This window comes from Cuculus canorus, chromosome 14 (genome assembly GCF_017976375.1).
Source record: "Cuculus canorus isolate bCucCan1 chromosome 14, bCucCan1.pri, whole genome shotgun sequence".
Classification (NCBI taxonomy): Eukaryota; Metazoa; Chordata; class Aves; order Cuculiformes; family Cuculidae; genus Cuculus; species Cuculus canorus.
Genome location: NC_071414.1, coordinates 16,141,123 through 16,158,928, shown reverse-complemented (window position 1 = coordinate 16,158,928; position 17,806 = coordinate 16,141,123). Strand labels below are relative to the sequence as shown.

The 17,806-nt window shown below is 37.5% G+C and overlaps 1 protein-coding gene across 3 annotated transcripts in view; it reads right to left on the bottom strand.

Annotated features, from left to right (window-relative positions):
• Positions 1-485: 485 nt before the first annotated feature.
• Positions 486-17,806, bottom strand: part of FAM13B (family with sequence similarity 13 member B) — a 46,153-nt gene continuing 28,832 nt past the window's right edge. The window contains exons 12-25 of one of the 3 annotated variants that reach the window (XM_054079583.1): positions 16,162-16,229; positions 15,439-15,493; positions 14,912-15,059; positions 12,295-12,360; positions 11,009-11,219; positions 9,652-9,781; positions 9,106-9,187; positions 8,657-8,886; positions 8,218-8,301; positions 6,940-7,035; positions 4,832-4,915; positions 4,557-4,729; positions 4,026-4,127; positions 486-2,827 (exon numbers count right to left, since the gene is read on the bottom strand). In XM_054079583.1, the coding sequence (XP_053935558.1) occupies positions 2,704-2,827; positions 4,026-4,127; positions 4,557-4,729; positions 4,832-4,915; positions 6,940-7,035; positions 8,218-8,301; positions 8,657-8,886; positions 9,106-9,187; positions 9,652-9,781; positions 11,009-11,219; positions 12,295-12,360; positions 14,912-15,059; positions 15,439-15,493; positions 16,162-16,229 (1,653 nt within the window). In that variant the 3' untranslated portion in view covers positions 486-2,703. The remainder of the gene's footprint in view (positions 2,828-4,025; positions 4,128-4,556; positions 4,730-4,831; positions 4,916-6,939; positions 7,036-8,217; positions 8,302-8,656; positions 8,887-9,105; positions 9,188-9,651; positions 9,782-11,008; positions 11,220-12,294; positions 12,361-14,911; positions 15,060-15,438; positions 15,494-16,161; positions 16,230-17,806) is intronic. The other 2 variants (XM_054079585.1, XM_054079584.1) reach the window with 2 other exon arrangements.

Sequence of the window (17,806 nt, the reverse complement as noted above, 5' to 3'; positions counted from 1 at the left end):
CACAATCAAATACTGCTCATCGGCTGGAGGTGTGTACCCACTGGCAGTGAACTAATTAGCCCAGAAACTGCTGAATCTCTGCCCCATCTAGTCCCCAAGCTGCCACTGTGGGAGGAGGAATGAGCAGAACTCCATTTGCTCCTGCACCATCACACAGCAGGCTGGCAACCCAGCAGGAACTGAAGGCCACATTGCACCACGAGCCAAGCTGTCATCTCAGGAGCTGCTCTGGCCCCTTCCCTGCTGCGGCTGCTGAAAGGCACAGTCTGAAACAGGTAAAATAAGGTTTGAACTGCTGTGGCTTCATCAAGGGTTCCCTCCTGAGCCACCCCCAGCCTGGGCAGCTCTGCAGGAGTTCAGACCTGCCTCAGCAACACCCTGAAACTATAAAGGCACAGTGGAACAGTGAAGGATTCGGCACGTGTTTTTAAGAGATGGCAGTGGAGGAAAAAGCATGATGCAAAACAAAGATATATGACAATAAAGGTTAAGGTACTTTTATTATAAAAGTCTATACAATGAGCACCAGACATAGCAATGCAATTACGTCTGGTTTAGTTATATATATTCCATATCTATATATCCATATAGATATACAGGTTCTGCTTTTACCAAAGTAAAACTGTTATATCACAAAATGCCTAGATCTACCATTTATTTATTGCTCAACAAGGATGGCACAAAACACACTCAGCATAACTGTTGCCATGCTTATCTACTATACTGAATAAACAGCCAAACACTGCATAACAAACACAAAGCAGCTGTTAATTCTGAATTGGAACCAGTCTGATCACTCACTCACTTATAAAAATATTGGAATCATATAGATTTAAGCATTATAAAGGAGGAATATATTATTTAAAACATTTAAATAGTGCATATTGACATTTTGCATGTGGTATATAAAACACAAACATTCATGTACAACACTATACAGTACACATTAGTTTCAATGTTTGGATACACCCGTGTCTGCAGACCGATAGAAAAGGAACTGAAGTGTACATTGCACAATGGAACTGAATAGAATCGATAAATGGTCTCAAGACTAGTTTAACCTCATAATTCTCTAAGGTCCCAGATCATTCTGCAGTTTAAAAAAACAAGGCATACCACCAGTGCTCAACAGTTTTAGTGCTTTTTTTTTTTTCCCCTCTGAATTCCAAAATTACACGCCTACAAGCAGAGTAAAAACAAAACAATTAGTATTCTACAGTCCACAGATGAGATCTGAGCACTAAAACCCCTACTTCCCACCTATTTCATATGCTTCATGACAGAACAGCAAGTCTCTGAGGTTACATGCTAGCCATTGCTTACACCATGAGAAAGTTCATTTTTGGTCTTTCATAAAGCAGTGTGAATAATAGCTATGTTGACATTAGCCAGTCGTAAAAACATGCAGTGAGAGGAGGTGCATGCAAAACATGGCCACAATCAAACTGATACATTGAAGAAAAATAAAACTGAGAAAGCACCAGTTAAAATTAACACTTAGATTTTGCCAGATCAAAACCAGCTGCTGATGGCTGTTGCGGAGCATAAAGCTAGGAGCTAAATCATCATTCAGCACAGCAGATGTGATACTCAGAACCTCATTTAGTTTCAACTCTGAAGCTAAATCATGCAAGGCCCATAAACTGTTTTGTTTACATCGTAAGAGCTAGGTAACTTATTTTTATTCTCCAACTGTAAAACAAAACCGTGATAAACAGCAGTAATTTTTCACTCAAAGCCAACAGTTCACCCTGGGATGCGCATTAACTACACTGATTCTAGCCCTTGATACCATACGTATTTCAGATGCAGCGGAGTTTTTCCTGTCCTAAACCAGCTCTTTTCTGCTGCACCTACACAAGTCTGAGTGCCATCGGATTTATCATACACCAAAATGTTCATTATGTTCCTCAAATCTTCTGAAACTGGAGATGCAGTATCCAATTCAGACAAAACACTGTCACCGCTAGCTGATAAACAACAACCGATAAAATAATAAAATGAACAACAGTAACGCAAGTCCTTTAGGCAGCGTGTGATATAAACTTTTCAGGTTTCCATGTTTTAAAAGACACTAAGCAAGGTCACTTTCTGGTTTGTCCACTGTCATCTTTATCAAGAAGGAAACGTGACCACTAATGAGCAAAATCCATAGGTGTTAATTATTACTGTGTTATAGGTGCAATTTAGAATACCAAAAATTAAAGTTGTTCCACAGCAGTCCTTTGAAAGGAATTTCAGTCTGGTTTTTCAAATGTTCCAGGAAAAAGAGCTGTGTGTTTAATTTGCTGACTGTTTTCCCACATAATAAAAAATAGGCAAGAGGAGTACTTCAGTGTAGCATTATGGTATTAATAATTTCTTCAATTATACAAAAAGTTGGTAACAACAAAAGCCTCAAACTTCTTGAATGCTAAAAAAAAAAGCTACAGTTGTTTTGGAACAAGATGGATGCATCTGTAACACAAAACTTGGATGGAAACTGTGTTTGCTAAAGTTGGATAGAGCAGTCTCAACCTTAGAAATCTTATTTACTCTCTAGACAGGAATTACTCACCCTTCAAATATGTCATAGTGGCACCACACTAAAGTGCACAAACTGGATTCTTTCAACAGTGCATGACAAATGAACAAAAGCACCCAATAAGTACAGCAGTAGCACAGGGAAACATCATGTTACTCAGTGGTTCGGAGGAACAGAATTTAAATCGATTTTGAAGAATCTTGTTTGCTGATAAGGACTTCTAACAGCCGAAGTTTGGCTTTAATTTTCTTGTACTCCCTGTACTCGTCGAGCATTGGAACCCGATCTTCCTTCTGTACGTTCCTGGAAAAAGAAGCACATCTTTAAGTTTTGAGAAAATCCTTCACACTGCAGCAAACAAAAGCAGCAACGTGCAGTTATCTTAGGGCAGATAAAAATCATTTTGGCAGCTTGTTCACCAATAACAGGCACACTGTTGTATTTGAGTTCATTGTGGTTAAAATTGCCATCATCTAAAAAGCTGAATAGAAAACCCAGCAGCATTTATTCAGCACAACTGCTGCAGCACTGTTTATAAATTTTTCTCTTTAAGTTCTTCTGGAGGTTTTATTAACAGGATATGAAGACTTTCATTTCAGATCCCGTGTATACATTACAGAAAAATACAAATGAGTTTAAGTCGATCTACATTTTCACTGTACATAGACTGACGCACAAATGGATGGCAGAGAATTATTATTTATTCAAGACTGGAATCTCTTAATCTGAATGATTTTTCAATCAACCCTTCATAAACAACCTCATTATTTGCCATTAAAGGCAAAAGGAACTATGTCCCAAATTCATTAAGTACATGAGGAAGCCATGTTAGTGGAATTTGTGTGACCAATGGTCCAGGAGTGTATATTTAGTTTATATACAGCAAAAAAAAGTACAGTTATGTGAGAATACCTGCCAGTTCAGAAAGTAACAACTAAAAGCGTTTTGTTCAAGAGAGGATACCATGAAAAACCTCCTATTACACAATGAACAGCAGTTCAATCAAATTCATAACACATATTCTAACAAAGAAGCCTAAAACCCCTGAACAATAGAGAGAAGAATAAAAATTTATCTAGCCCTGTATTGGAAAGGAAATATGCACTGTCAGGACTGAGCTACTGGAACAAAGAGCAAATAGGCAAACTCCCCTGCTGTATGTTAAAAATGGGGATAATTAGGACTGGGGGGGCAGCCGGGGGGAGTAACATAAAAAATACTAAAAATACTTTTTAATAATTTTTTTTAAATCATTTTTTTAAACTAAAAAAAACACTTCCATTTTCATTATGTTTTACAGGCTGTAGAAGAGGAAACAGAACTCAGGAGCAGGCTTTCTCCACTCTTAAAAGTGCACAACAGCATTATCTCTTCCAGATTATTCATAGCAGAGATCAAAACAGATCAGATTCCATTTGGCATCACTCATTAGAAAGCTGAAAAACACACTTGGCTACAAAAGGCGGCTGCTGTCCAGCGTCTGGTTTTGTGCTAAACAAACCTTCCATTCTGCTGATAGAACTCCTCTTCAAATTCTCGCAACGTCTTACGTAGCTTCTTTTTTTCAGCTCTGGCTTTCCACAACTGCTCCAATAACTCAGGCCTACAAATTTCAAGTGAAAGAATAACAGTGTTGGCCATACAATGAAACCTAAGTTCTTCAAAACATATGCAAAACAACTGAGATAAGTGTATTATTAGTGTGGCTGTCTTACTTATAAGGAATATGCTCTCTCTGATGGTGAAATACTGAGAACAAACTAGTAGTTAATAAAAAGTTATAATTTTTTGCTGTCCACCCAGCTCACATAAGGCTGAAGAAGGTTCAGAATACACTGAAGAATTCACTGAATAAAGAAAGACTTTATTTAGAGATGTCAGAGGAAAGAATGCTCATTCACGCCAAATACTTCCTATGAAAAGCTGAGCATGTCACTCCCTTCCACTCAACATCATGGATTTGGTATCATGACTCTAAGTGCAATAATTGCCACTTCTCTAATAGAATTAGTGACTTCTTATTGTCACGTACATAGAAGCAGCACGGGTGCTTGACAGCCTAAGGTCCCGGGTTAGTTTCTCTTGACCATCTTCAACATCAGACTCAGAGTTTTCAACTGGGCTTAAAACAGACTGTGTTTGGACAGCAGTTTTTAAGATATCATTCAGGTCTGCAGACAAACCATCACTTTCCTCCTCTTCTTCCTGTAAGTTAGAGCAGAAATTCAAACAAATATGTAATATTTCAGTTCCCTATTACAATTGCTGGAAAATATTTCTTTGTTTTTAAAAATGCACTCTACACACCTTGATTTCTTCAAAAAAATGGGCAGTTTCACCTTCAATAATGGGCTGTAACATCTGCCCCCGCCTCTTGGTTGATGGCGAACCCTGCAAAAATTTAAGTTTGTTTCATTATGCACAATTAGACATTAAATGCTGTGTGAAGTCAGAATTTTGTTCAAGTCACCTAATACCTAAAGGGAGACTGTAAAAATAAAGTCACACAATATCAAAAGCCATATTTTTGTCTCTTCTGTCAGGCACACATTGGAAATAACACTGGCAGGTTTCTTTCTAGACCACTCTGAAGCCTGGTGCTTGGAAGTGCTGTACGAGTCATCTATTGTCACCTCAAAGTCAAAACAGCCAAATCTCTCAGCCTAACGCAGGTGCCACTGTGCTGTACAGATATTACCATTAGCTGCCTGTTGCACACCCCTGCTCATCCGTTATCCCTGCACAGCACAAGGAATTTCAACGGACTATTTGAACAAGAGGAAGGCAGAACACAAATGCCACACAGACAATGAGCCATAAAAAAAAAAAAAAAAAACCACTTTATTTCAGGAAAGGTAAACAGCTTCCTGCTGCTTTGGACATTTCCATACAGTATGTGATTAGTACCCTGTGATTTCATAAGAGGTATCTCATGGAAGTAAGTGTTATATAAACCAAAAGGCAATTCTTGAAATATCTGGCTCTGAACACAGCCTATCCAGAAGCTACCACTGAACAACCCTTGGTAATCAGAGAGCTCCACGTATCTGTCTTATAGGTTTCAAAAGCAGAGGCCTGTGAAAAATATTTTAGAGATGTTGCCTACAGCATAGATTAGGAATTATGTTACCAAGATCTCTTCTGAATTTATCGGTTGGCTATCTCCCATCCCTTTGTTTCACAGATGTGAAATACTATCGTATTTTGCTACAACATAGTCATAAAGCTACTGATAATACAATTGCATTTCAGCTGAAGAATCAGATTTTAAGTGAGAGATGAGATAACACTCAACCAGTCAAGGGCATCACCAATCATCTCTGACTCACCAGTCATGGAGAACAGCTTAGGTGTTTAAGAGCAACCTGCATTTATGGAGTTCAATAAAGGGATACTGATATAAACGCCCTTAAACTGAAATATGACTGTAATGCATATCACATTTTTCTATAAAAGCAGCTACCCAAAAATGTACGTGCAAGAAAGGAAAGATCTTGAACTGGTCTCTTTATCTCAGTGTACTTCAGGTTAAAGGGGAGAGCCAAGTACAGTCAGAGTCAACATGAATAGCTGATTAAGCTCCTGCTGAGTAAGCCACTGCCCAGCTATGTAAATCTGGCAGAAAATCATCTGTACATAAAAAGATTATCTCACATCAGCGATGCAGTCCCTTCCTTCTAAAAGGGTCAAATAGCTAATATCAAAACTCTTGTTACAAGTCTGGGTCAGCATGCAAGATTTTGATTAGTTCACAAAGAACAAAGCCAGCCAGCTGGCTGTCATTCCCCAACTGTTTTACAGGTACTATAAGCAAGACTACATCAGTATCCGTGCACAATATAAAAACTTTTCTTCCTCATCTCTTACAAGACCATAGAGAGAAGAAAGAAAAGAATAAAAAGCACTGCAAGTTAGAACGAAATGAAGTGAAAACACCATGAAAAAGCACATATGTTGCAAATGTTGGTAACGTCTCACACTGGGGAAGCATGACAAATGAAATGATTCTTCTGGCCACCCTATCACTCATTCCTCAAGTGACAGTAACCTGCAGTACAGAAGAGGCGAGCTTCACTGCAACTGGTGTTACTATTCTTGGGAGGACTAGAAGTACAGTATGTACTGCAGATCCACACCTAGCACAGTGACTGGGGAACGTCTCAGCCAAGGCAAGACAGAACAGCTGATTTACTTCCACTGAGAATCACTCGCTTCCTAAGAGCCATCAAGGTCACAGACAGCTTTGAACTGCTCCGCTCTCAGCAGTAAATCAAACGCCTCAGGTATAATGATAACAACATCTTGTATCTTCCACCAGAAGGATCTATTTTATGGAATATTATTACTAGCTCCTCTAAAGGCAGCCTAGCAGTTCAAAAGTGGAAAATAATAGAAATAGCATTTGTTTTACTCACAAGAATAGGAGTAATGCTTGCTCTAGTTAACATTTGTTTTACAAGTCTGTATCTGTCATAAAGTGGCTTCACAATATGTCTTTCTTCTCTAGTAACCTAAAGGTAGAGAAACCACAAAATTAATTATACTAGTCAATAATAGACAAGCAAACACAGAGCGGTATGCTTCTCATGCCAGGCCAGGTATACTTCAATTAGGAACATGAAACTAGTTTAAACTGTGCATAAAATGGGGTTTATGCAGATAAAGGGGAATAAATGGGTGCTTTTTCCTCCTCTCTTTTCTCACTTTAACTGTCTGTATTTTTCAGGAATATGTCTTAAACACTCACTGACAGTTAAGGGAGCTTCAGTAGAAGCAAACCCTCTGTCTTCAAAGCCCACTGAAAAGAGGGAAAAAAGGACCAAGAACTGAGGGAGAAGACTGTGGGCCTAGCAATGATGATGATTCTAAAGAAATGACGAGGAGGAAAAGGAAAAGATGAAACTGTAGAGAGATTTTACCTGATATCTGATTTACTCTCAATTCTTGGCCACTGTATAAACTCACATAATAAATCTGACAGGCTATCCCCAACAGTTACTGGCATTTTCTCCCTAAGGGGACTGTGAACCAGTGCCAGCATCTCCAAGACTATCACTGTTCCTTGGCTTTTAGACTGAAAGGCTTGATCAGATTTATACGGCAGTGCTGATTATAAAGCAAGTGTGGCAAGTCCAGATGCTGACAGATTCATAAATGGAAAGATCTTGTGACTGGATGAGTGATGCTGATCACCGTCCAAGGTGAAAGTCCAGACCTTTAGGCACTAATTGCTGGTCGCTTCCTTTAACTTCCATACCTCCAACTAGGTAAGATACACGCCACATGCTTGGAAAAAAAAACCCCAAAAGTGTCTTATAATTTTATTATTGTGAACTCCAAAACATTTAAGGTCTCTTCCCAGGAAATTCAGCAGTGTCATGTAGTTTCAAGATTTCTCTTTGCTTCACAGACAAATCAAGCACCAAACAACACCAATCACTTTGCAAAGTCCAGTAACCTACAGATCTGTGTAAAAAGGACCTATTAATATATGATTTTAATTTTTTTTTTTAAGTAGTCAATGTAATAACTTCCTCTGATGGCAACATGAAAACTAATACACCAATAGATAACTGCATTTTGGAGAAGAAAACAAACCCCACAGACAAGCATTAAATTCTGGCATTACTACTGCGTGAGCATTACTGTTGTCTATGCACACGTTAATATAGTTTGGTGGAGTAAACCATTACCGGCCGTCCATGTTGACTTTCATAATAGAGGAGGCTTTTCTGGAGAGATGTTTTCTCTTCTACCAAATGGTCCTTTGTCATTTTCTGTCAAAAGAATAATTCACATTTAATCAAACACAAGTCACTTTTAACAGCTTTTCTACATTATCAGCTATACAGATGCCTTAGTCAAACTTAGTTTAATTAATACCACACATCCCACCTCCACCCATTTGAAGGTGTCCAATATTGTCAGCACATACTTGTGAATATTTTAATACGAGTGAGCAAGGAAAATGTTGTTCATGTTGATCATTTCCCCACAGAGTCTGAAATACAAGGGCTTGGCAAAGGCTGCTAGACAGAGGCATCATTTTCTTGATAAAGTGATATCTGCAGTGTCTGACTATTTCCCTTTGCTATTCTCTTAGAAAAAGCCTACCCATAACCTCATGCTTACTTTTATATCTTCTGGCAAACATCTCTCAACTCGCTTTTCCTTTAATCTTTTCAAAATGAGTTCAAGCGTAGCTTCCTTGGTGGGCTTCTTCTCATTCTGCACAACCCGCATCTCATCTCCATTTTCTTCAGCCTCTTGGTCAAGAGACGAGCCAAAGCTTTTTGGAAGTGTGTTACTTCGTGGACGTGTTTGAGGTATGAATTCCCCATCTGAGCTCCTTTGCTTTGCATCTGAAATGAGAAAACCCACTCAATCCAAAGGTTTAAAAGAAATAACTCTCTCAGTTCAACTGCAAATAAAGGAACATAAAACTCTGGATAGACAAAGTATCTCTTCTAACTAACTAAATACAAAGTCACAAGAATAATTTGACTTTGGAATAGTTCAGAATCTAGAAATGAAACACTTTACTCTCCTGTGGAGAGTAAAAAAACTGTAGCATCCCTTACCTTTGATTTGCTTTTTCAATTTGGTGAGTTCAGTCATCCATTTTAAAACTTTCGGATTGGCTGCAATATCACTATAGGAGGGCTGAAAAGCAACACAAACAAACTACATTCTATGAAATAAAAACATGCCAAAGCTTGTTTATAAATATTTCTTTCAAGATTTGGTAATATTTATGACAGTGAATGTGACCAGCAACATGCACGCTTAGTCCCAGACCAGATCTCAATGCCAACATAACAGACAACACTTGTAGAAATAAATTTGAAGGTAACAGAACTTGAACCAGAGAGTGAGGAGATGCTTTTGTCTCTCCACGTCTCATCTGATAGACCTCCAGTCTCACTGCATCAATGCCACTGCCTGCCCTTCTTTGAGCTCAGGCACGTTTTCTAGTACTGCTGTTCAGTTCGCTTTTGAAGACAGCAGTGCATTACAAAATGTTTACCGTCTGTGATCCCACAGCTACTCAGTGATAAACTACAAGACGTAACTTAGCTCTACCATGCAGACATTTATCCCAAGTAAAAGCAGAAGCAGTAACTTACCTTAATGTTTTTCTCTTTTTCAAATTGTTCCTCAAATTGCTTTATTTTTTTCTGTAGTTTCTTGACAAGCTGATAAGGCGTCTTGTCTTCCCTTTTGTCATCTTTTGAGCTAAAGGATGCTCTTCGTGTTCTGCATAAAAACATTTTTAAAATGCCATTTAATTATTTAAACGAGTGCAAACAACTTGTATATTTGAGTAACAGATGACTAATTTCTAGTCTTTTATCCAGTTCATAATCCATTCTTCTCAGGTTTTCAGTCAGATATTTACTTACTGAATCAAAATGCTCTGATCTGCTGCCGTCAAAATGTGACCTGTTATCTTTCCCTCTCTAATTTCAGTAATACCTTTACCATAAATAGCTCTCGGGTGAAAAACAACATTTGAAATTCAAGTGTAATAAACAAATGTACTCTTAATTACATTCTCGCTAAAACAGTTCAGAACTTTCTAGTGGCTAAATTACTTATCTAAATTACTGGATACTCAGTACTCTTTGACATACCTGGCACAGAACACAGCCTAGGCTAAAGGTTACCACTGAACAACCCTCGGGAATTAGAAAGCTCCACTTAACTATTTTAGATGAGTTATTAGGTATTTATCTAAAAAACACCTACATTATCTAATCTGTTTCTTTCATACACCAAGATAAACAGGCTTTGGCCTCTAAGTATGCAGGAGAAGACCTCTTCGCTGTGCTGCTATTCCACACCTCTCCCTCTAACAGCTGATACTTTCCTATAACCCTTCTGAACGAAGACCTTCCACAGCTCAAAAGAAGAATCTGCCGAGATCATTCCCGCACACTCTAGTTGCAATAGTTTGTAGAAACTAGCTCTTTACTGGAAGTTGATAACATGGCACACAAAACAAACCCCAAATTAGGAACCACGAAAACAGATATTCATGTTATTGAAGGAAAAAAAAAAAAAGAAGCTAAAACTTAAATAAAATCAGAGACAAGCAATCTAATAAAGACAGGGAAACAAAGGATATAAACACTATCTTCAGCCCAGAAAGTGCCATTGCAGCAGGTTGTCAGAAACCTGGATCAAATGCCAAGGAAATCTGTGCAAGGAAATAAAAACCCTATTTTTATAATCCTCCCTTCAGCATCTGCCAATGGCCACTCTGAGAGGCACAATACCATGCCAGATGAACCTCTGGTCTGACTCACTACGGCACTTCCTGGGCAGGCAGAACAGCCAAATGGCCACATTGTACTACAATTCCCCTCGGTCTTCAGTTAATTTTTATCATGAAAACTTGCAATGTTCTTAAACAGCCGTATTTTCATACTGGCAGTAGCATCTCCTGCCTCAACACCTACCAAGTTGCATTAAAATACATACCTAACAAAAGAAAGTGCTTTGGATGAAGAATCTAATGTTTCAGGATCATGTAAGAAACGCTGGCTTTGCCCAAAATCCAAACTACGATGTGACAATACCGGATGACAGTCCTCTTCCAATGGATGATTAGTCATCCTTCCAGCCTGTGGGGAAAGCTGAGCTTCTCCAGATTCACTGTCCTCCTGCCAAGATTTGAAAGCAGGAAACGGATCTAGAAGATAAAAAAGGGACATAAAATGGTACTTTTCCGTAAACAAAATTGTAAACAAGAGTCAAAAGGAAACAAAAATGGTACCCAATGCTGTCTTGTATGCTATAAAAGATGTGGTGTCATACACAAGGTGAATAAAAACATTGAAAGACGTCAGAAAGCTACAAATTCTGTCGTGTAACAATTGAAAGAAAAAGGTACTGAAATGAAGTATGCACACTAAGATCCCTTTTTCAAAGTGTATCTGGGGCGTATGCATTTCCAAACAGTTCAACAGTATAAAAAGTGTCTTATTTACTTATCAGAAATCCAAAGCTAGAAGAATATATTTATTGTCCATTGTAATATTTTGCTGTGAAAGTTAATTTTTATACATTTTATACATGGATGTACTTTATCCTCCTGGTTTTGAAGGCAAGCTTGACAATACCTCTTTAGGTACTAGACTTATTTGCTTAAGTCTTTTTAAGAGTGTTAGATTTTTAAGTCTGAATCAATCTTGACACCACTGAGAAAAAGAGATTTCTTAAATTGTGGAAGGTGATTTCTTTTAGGCAGGAGGGATTCCAAAACAATCATTTTTTTAACAGAAAATCCCTATAAAAAGTTAGTTGCTAACATCCCTTACAACTCTCAGATATGGTCTTTTTGCCATCTAACAAGAAGTTGATATGGCCTTCCAAGGACTTCAATTTAAAATCCACCCCCCACACACTTTTCCTTTCAGAGACTTGATATTTTTCCAGTTCAAATCAGAAATTTGAAAACTGGTTCAAAGTGTGCAGAACAACAATAAAACCCACAAAGTAATCTTTAAAAAAAATAACCCTTGTACCTGCTTTCCACTGTAAATTTACGAAGTATTATTGGGATTATTTTTTGTTTTGAAGCTATAATCTTGCCTGTTTACACAGCACAAGATGTAAGAAGGGGCTCTTTTAGAAAGAAGTAAACCAGAAAACTGCAGATCAGAACATTCCCAAGATATAAGGGACAGCAGGTGAAGGGTTAATCAGAAAGCAAACCATAAACTATCAAAAGGCAGATAACTGAACGTATGGCGAACCATACTTACCCTCCCCTTCTCTCTGCAGATGCATTGTTTTGAAATCAATGAGGGGAAAAGTGATAGGGCATGGCGCTAATAAAATGAAAAAGAATGGCAAAAATACTAAAGTGAACACACAGCACAGTCAGAACAAACTATACATAACATGTAAAGCAGGAAGATACAGTACCAGGGAAACCAACTCATCTTTTGGGCCAGGCCCTGAGCACTCTCAGCTTCCAAGCAACTTCAGCGGCAGGTAAGAATGCTCAGTCCTGAGCAAATCTGAACTTTTGACTGAAAAGGTTTACAAAGAACTGACATAGGCATAGTGAAGACTTGCTGTAGTTTAATAAGAGTCTCACGCATCTTCAAATTAGCAAAAGACAAGTTCTAAATGATTTGCTCACAGCTTGTAAATAATAGAGATGCAGGTGATTTCCAAAAAGCAGGACAAATGCAGAAAAAATACTTGGAAATACAGATTAATTGATCTGCATATTTGCCTTAACTCAGCAAGCATTTGGTATTCATTTTCAAGACCTCTGCTGGTATCAGGCCTTCAAGTTTTCCATCACACAGGCTTTAATAACCCAAATCTTGTAACAAGATTTGGACTAGCACAGATCTCTTTACAAAGCCAACCTGCTTCAATGCAATGCCAGGAGGACTTGCAGTGCCTTGTAAGGCTGAGATCTTGAGAACCATCCTAAACAGGACTGAACAACAGCCAAAGCTGAAATACTTTGCAATGAAGTAACAACTCTTGCAAAATATCACGATTTTACTACCAAGCTTATGTTATAAATTTATAAACAGATAAGCTACTTTCTTTTCTAAAGGTCATAAAGCTATTTGGGTAAGTAAAACCAAAACAACTTTTATGACCAGATTATAGGAAATAAAGAAAATGGAAGCCACAAACCTTCTGAGAATACGTATTAAACCAGATTTACACAAATAGGATGCAACAAATGTAATGTGCAAGTAAGCAATTAATGTAAAGAAAACACTGAAAATGTAAGCAGAATATTTAAAGAAAAAATCAGCTTTAGATAAAGTTATTAATTTGGACAAAAGGAATGAAAAAATGTCTCTGGATGCCTGCAAATCGATTTCTCTATGACAAGGTCTACTCTGAATGTAGTTTGCTAGGGCTCAACAAGGCCAACCAGCAAATATTTTACAAACATAAGTGTACCAATCACAATCTGCAAACCTCATCACTTGCAAATGGGTTAAAAGAGAAGGACGGATTAAAGCAGGCAATTAATTTGGAAAACAGTCAACACTGGTGACAAATTAACAGTAAGTTGCCACCATCTGAGCTTCAGGACAAAGCTTTATGTGCTGACAGGCTACATTTATACGCTGCACTGTGACACTACACATTCCAGATACACTTCACTAATTTAATATTTACCACACGGTGACCAGAAGTTCAAATGCAGTCATTCTTTGTTACCAGTGTCTTATTAACATTTAACCACAAAGCATCTCAAAGGAACAGGGAAGTTGGAAGTTAAAACCTCCTCCCTGCACTGCAATTCTGTACTGTATGTACCAAGTCGTATTTGCAAGTTGTTAAAATTGGAAACAAGTGGTTGCTGTGCTGCAGGTGACAGTTCATAGTATTTTAGCAAATTATATCACTCGCATGCTTTAAGGTGTGACGACTCAGAATATCAACACTAGGCAGAGGACACACTATATAAGGAACACAAAAAGATTAAGTCCTTTGAAAAGAAGATCTTGACAAGAGTGTTTCGCTCTGGTTACAAAGGGCTTATGTTTTTACACGACTTAAACAACTACCACCAGATATTTGAGCAAGCAAGTTCAGTAAAATCACAAGCTTAGGTGCTTGCTAAACCCAGAATGCCATGAAGAAAAAGGTCAAAAAGATAAATCCTGCCTGAGAGAAAAATACATTTAAAACACTTTGCTTTCCCTCAAATCCAAACAATGGAGGGAGAAGGAGCACAGAAATAACATCCATCTCCAACCTTAACTTTTATCTGAAAATTCAGAGCTGTTTCAAGTTGTCCAACGACACGGAAACCAACACCTGACACTCCTGATGCTTAAAACAAAACAGCAACAGATTTTTCAGAATAAATGAAATAAAATTGTTGAGTTTAGTAGTTTTAAGGAAAACTGAGCTAATATTAGAATTTTAGTAGCTTACATTCAAAAAAACCAAGACAATGTGAATATTAACTATAGGACATAATCAGACAAAGTGTTTTTAAGGACTTGGATTTGGGAGTCCTGGGAACTATAAGTCAATTTTAAAAAGAAAGCAAACAAATAAAGAAATAAACCCAAAAAAATCCCATCAAAACCAACCAAATAAAACACACAAAACTGAAGAAAAACTTAGTCAAAGGAGCAACTAAAGAAAGCAAAAAAGCTTATCTTCTCTTCACAGTTTTTTTCAAGTTGCTTAATTAAGTCACACATTGCTCTGAAACCAGATGGTTCTTATGTCATGACCTGGTCAATCTTACCATGTGTAAGGGAACATATTCATATTGAACTAAAGAAAAAAAAAAATCTTAAGCTATCTGCTGCTTAAACTTTTTTAGATGTTAGGTTTAACACTATCAGCTAACTCTATGGTGAGCTAAAGAGTGAGAATTACCTTCCCATTGGTCACCATCAGATACATTCTTCAGATCAAGCCGTGGTACTTGGACACCCAGAGCTTCCTCAGAGACATTAACGCTGCCATCCCCCAGCACCTCTGAATCAGTATTTGCATTAAGATCACAAGCCTTGCTACTTGAATCCTGTATTTAAATAACAGAACAATTCTATGATTATTTTGCAGGTGGAAATCGGTGCCAGTTCCAGCATTTCTGGAAATTTTTTGGGAAAAAAAAACATTCCTTTTTTATCCCTCAAGTCAAGGAATTATAAACAAGTTCTCCCTGCCCCCAACAGCAGTCAATTATTTCTGTTACAAAACATTCATTAAACAAGATGCATGAGCTTCCTCTGCTGCCACAAGTTTCTTTGAAGCAGATGAGCCCTCTAATAGAGGCTTTGCAAACCTTGCAGCAGGTCAACCAACATAAGGGTTTAGAAGCTAAATTTACTGGTTTTCTGTATTTCATGCACGCTCATAAGATCCTGAGTATCTGTACATAAATAAAACCATAATCTTACCAGAAACACCTCTGAAGATATTCTATCATTGCCACCAAGCAATATACTGTTTTGCCTAAAAATAAAGACACAGACCTAGTTATAATTTAAATACAAGACAATAAATACATTCCCTTTACATTTTATTCTTACATACCCTAGTCAAGTTTTAGGAAATATGCAATGTACTTCCTTAAAGTGATAATTAAAATTCTGGGCAGCAAAAGTTACATTGCTTTCCTCCTCCTCCTCTTTGTTCTTCGCACAATTTCAAGCTCAAACATGTAAACAACAACTGGGCTTGAACCAAGCTGGAAATAAAAATAGCCCAGACCTTCACGCTCAAACTAGGAATAAATATTTTAAAAGTCAGTTGAACTCAAGCTGAAATTTCAATCAGTGCTGAACTCAAACTGCAAATGAACTGTTAGTCACTATTACCAGCACTAACTTTTCAATCATTAAGAGCACTAATACGTGCCAAAATATATATATGATACATATTATAAAGGCTTGTGCTTACTTTCTTTTTTAAGTGCATAAAGTTCTATGCCTTTCATATTATCATAAAAAGGTAACTCTATCTAACTCTGTTTTCACACGTGAAAAGTTATACATTTTGTTTCACCTCCCTCGCATTATACTGTGTGGTCACAAATCACCAGTTAAGTATGTTTACTTTTCAAAACTGAAATTACACATTTTGACACGTGCAGTGAAAGAAAACACAAGAAAAATACATACCTTTCACTATTATTTTCACCATCAACATCTGCATCTTTATCACACGGTTTCAATAACAGGTCTGCAGTCTGTTGGCAAAAAGTATGTTTAGAAAGATTGGGAATGGCATTCTCAGCTGAAAACATTTCTGTAAACATCACTGACCATAAAAAATCTCAAGAACCAAAAGCACAGCTTTTCTGGGGTGTGAAAACCATACTTTTAAACATGCAATATTTTTACATCTGAAGTAAGGCCAGTAACAAGGTGACAGTGACTTTCCATCTTCAGACAAACCATCATTTATTATTTAGTTTAAATATCCACAACAACAGTTCTACTGCAAATTGTTAATCATAGTATGAAGTTTGGGGTGACTAAAATCACAGCAGTAAGTCTATCCTCATCTTGAAAATAACTGAGCTGGATGTAGACCTGTGCTCAGCATACATGAAGTGAAACAAGTCTGACAGATTTTCTAAAAGGAGCTACTAATCCCGGTTACTAAATAAAGCAACAGAACTGGAAGGGGGTGAAGAAATGTTGGCATTTCTATGACACCATCTCACAAATCAAGTTTAGATGAATACATGTCACCATTTTGTTCACTAAAAGTTGGAACAGGAAGACTGGCTACTTTTTTATGCCAAAGCCCAGCATTTGATTTCTTCAAATAGTGTATTATTTGGGGGAATATAGGAAAATTGAACTATAAAATATGTCATTTTAAAATAACAGACTACATTTGGTTCCGGACTTTACAAAGTTCTCACAGTTTATCTTTAAAACATCTGAATATAAAGTAAATTACCTGGAGGGTTCAAATATACATAACATTGCCAGTTTTATGCTGTTGACAGTAATACGCACCCTTATTAGACAAAACGCCATTATTCTGTTTACATTATTTCAGTCCTCAAGTTAAATTCTAACTCGGGTAAACAATTTTTAATCACAGGGCATTCATCATGCTCCAGTAGATAATCTCCATCATGGAGATGAGCTGCGCAAGTTTTGCATAGTCACACATTGTAGTTGTCAAAACAGCTGCCTCTGTTTCCATTTCAGACCCAAAGGAAAGCTCACATGCACATCATCTGTTTCCTACAACCCTACATGCCCCTTTCGAACTGCTCTCATACAGAAGAATCAGTATATTTCCCTTTAATCTCTCTCCTAAAGACACAGCTCTCCAATAAACCTGAATTACTGTGTTAACAAGATGGTAGCAATGAACACTGAAAAAACCAAATTTTTTCCCAGAACGCCACCTTACCACTGAGATCAATGGGCAGAATCGTATCAAAAAGCAACAGAGTTCTTGTAAACAAACCCGTTCACCTCAGCTGGATAAAATATCACCTAATCGCAACACCATGTTTAGGGCATTTTATGCTATAGGATAATGTAATTTTTTTTATAACAAGATTTGGCACTAATGGAGCAGGAAGGAACCCGGACAATCAATACACTCTGTGACATTTTAATTTAACAGAATGGCATTCTAAAACAGGCTAGTTGACAAATTTGGATTGTTAGATGATTCAGAATAGTCTTTCGGGATCCATGAAAGCAAACAGAAGGCTGGAGGAATATATTACTATAGTGAAAAGTGCTACGGTAACACTGTGTTTTAATAAAAACAGATTCCAGACAAGACTCAGTT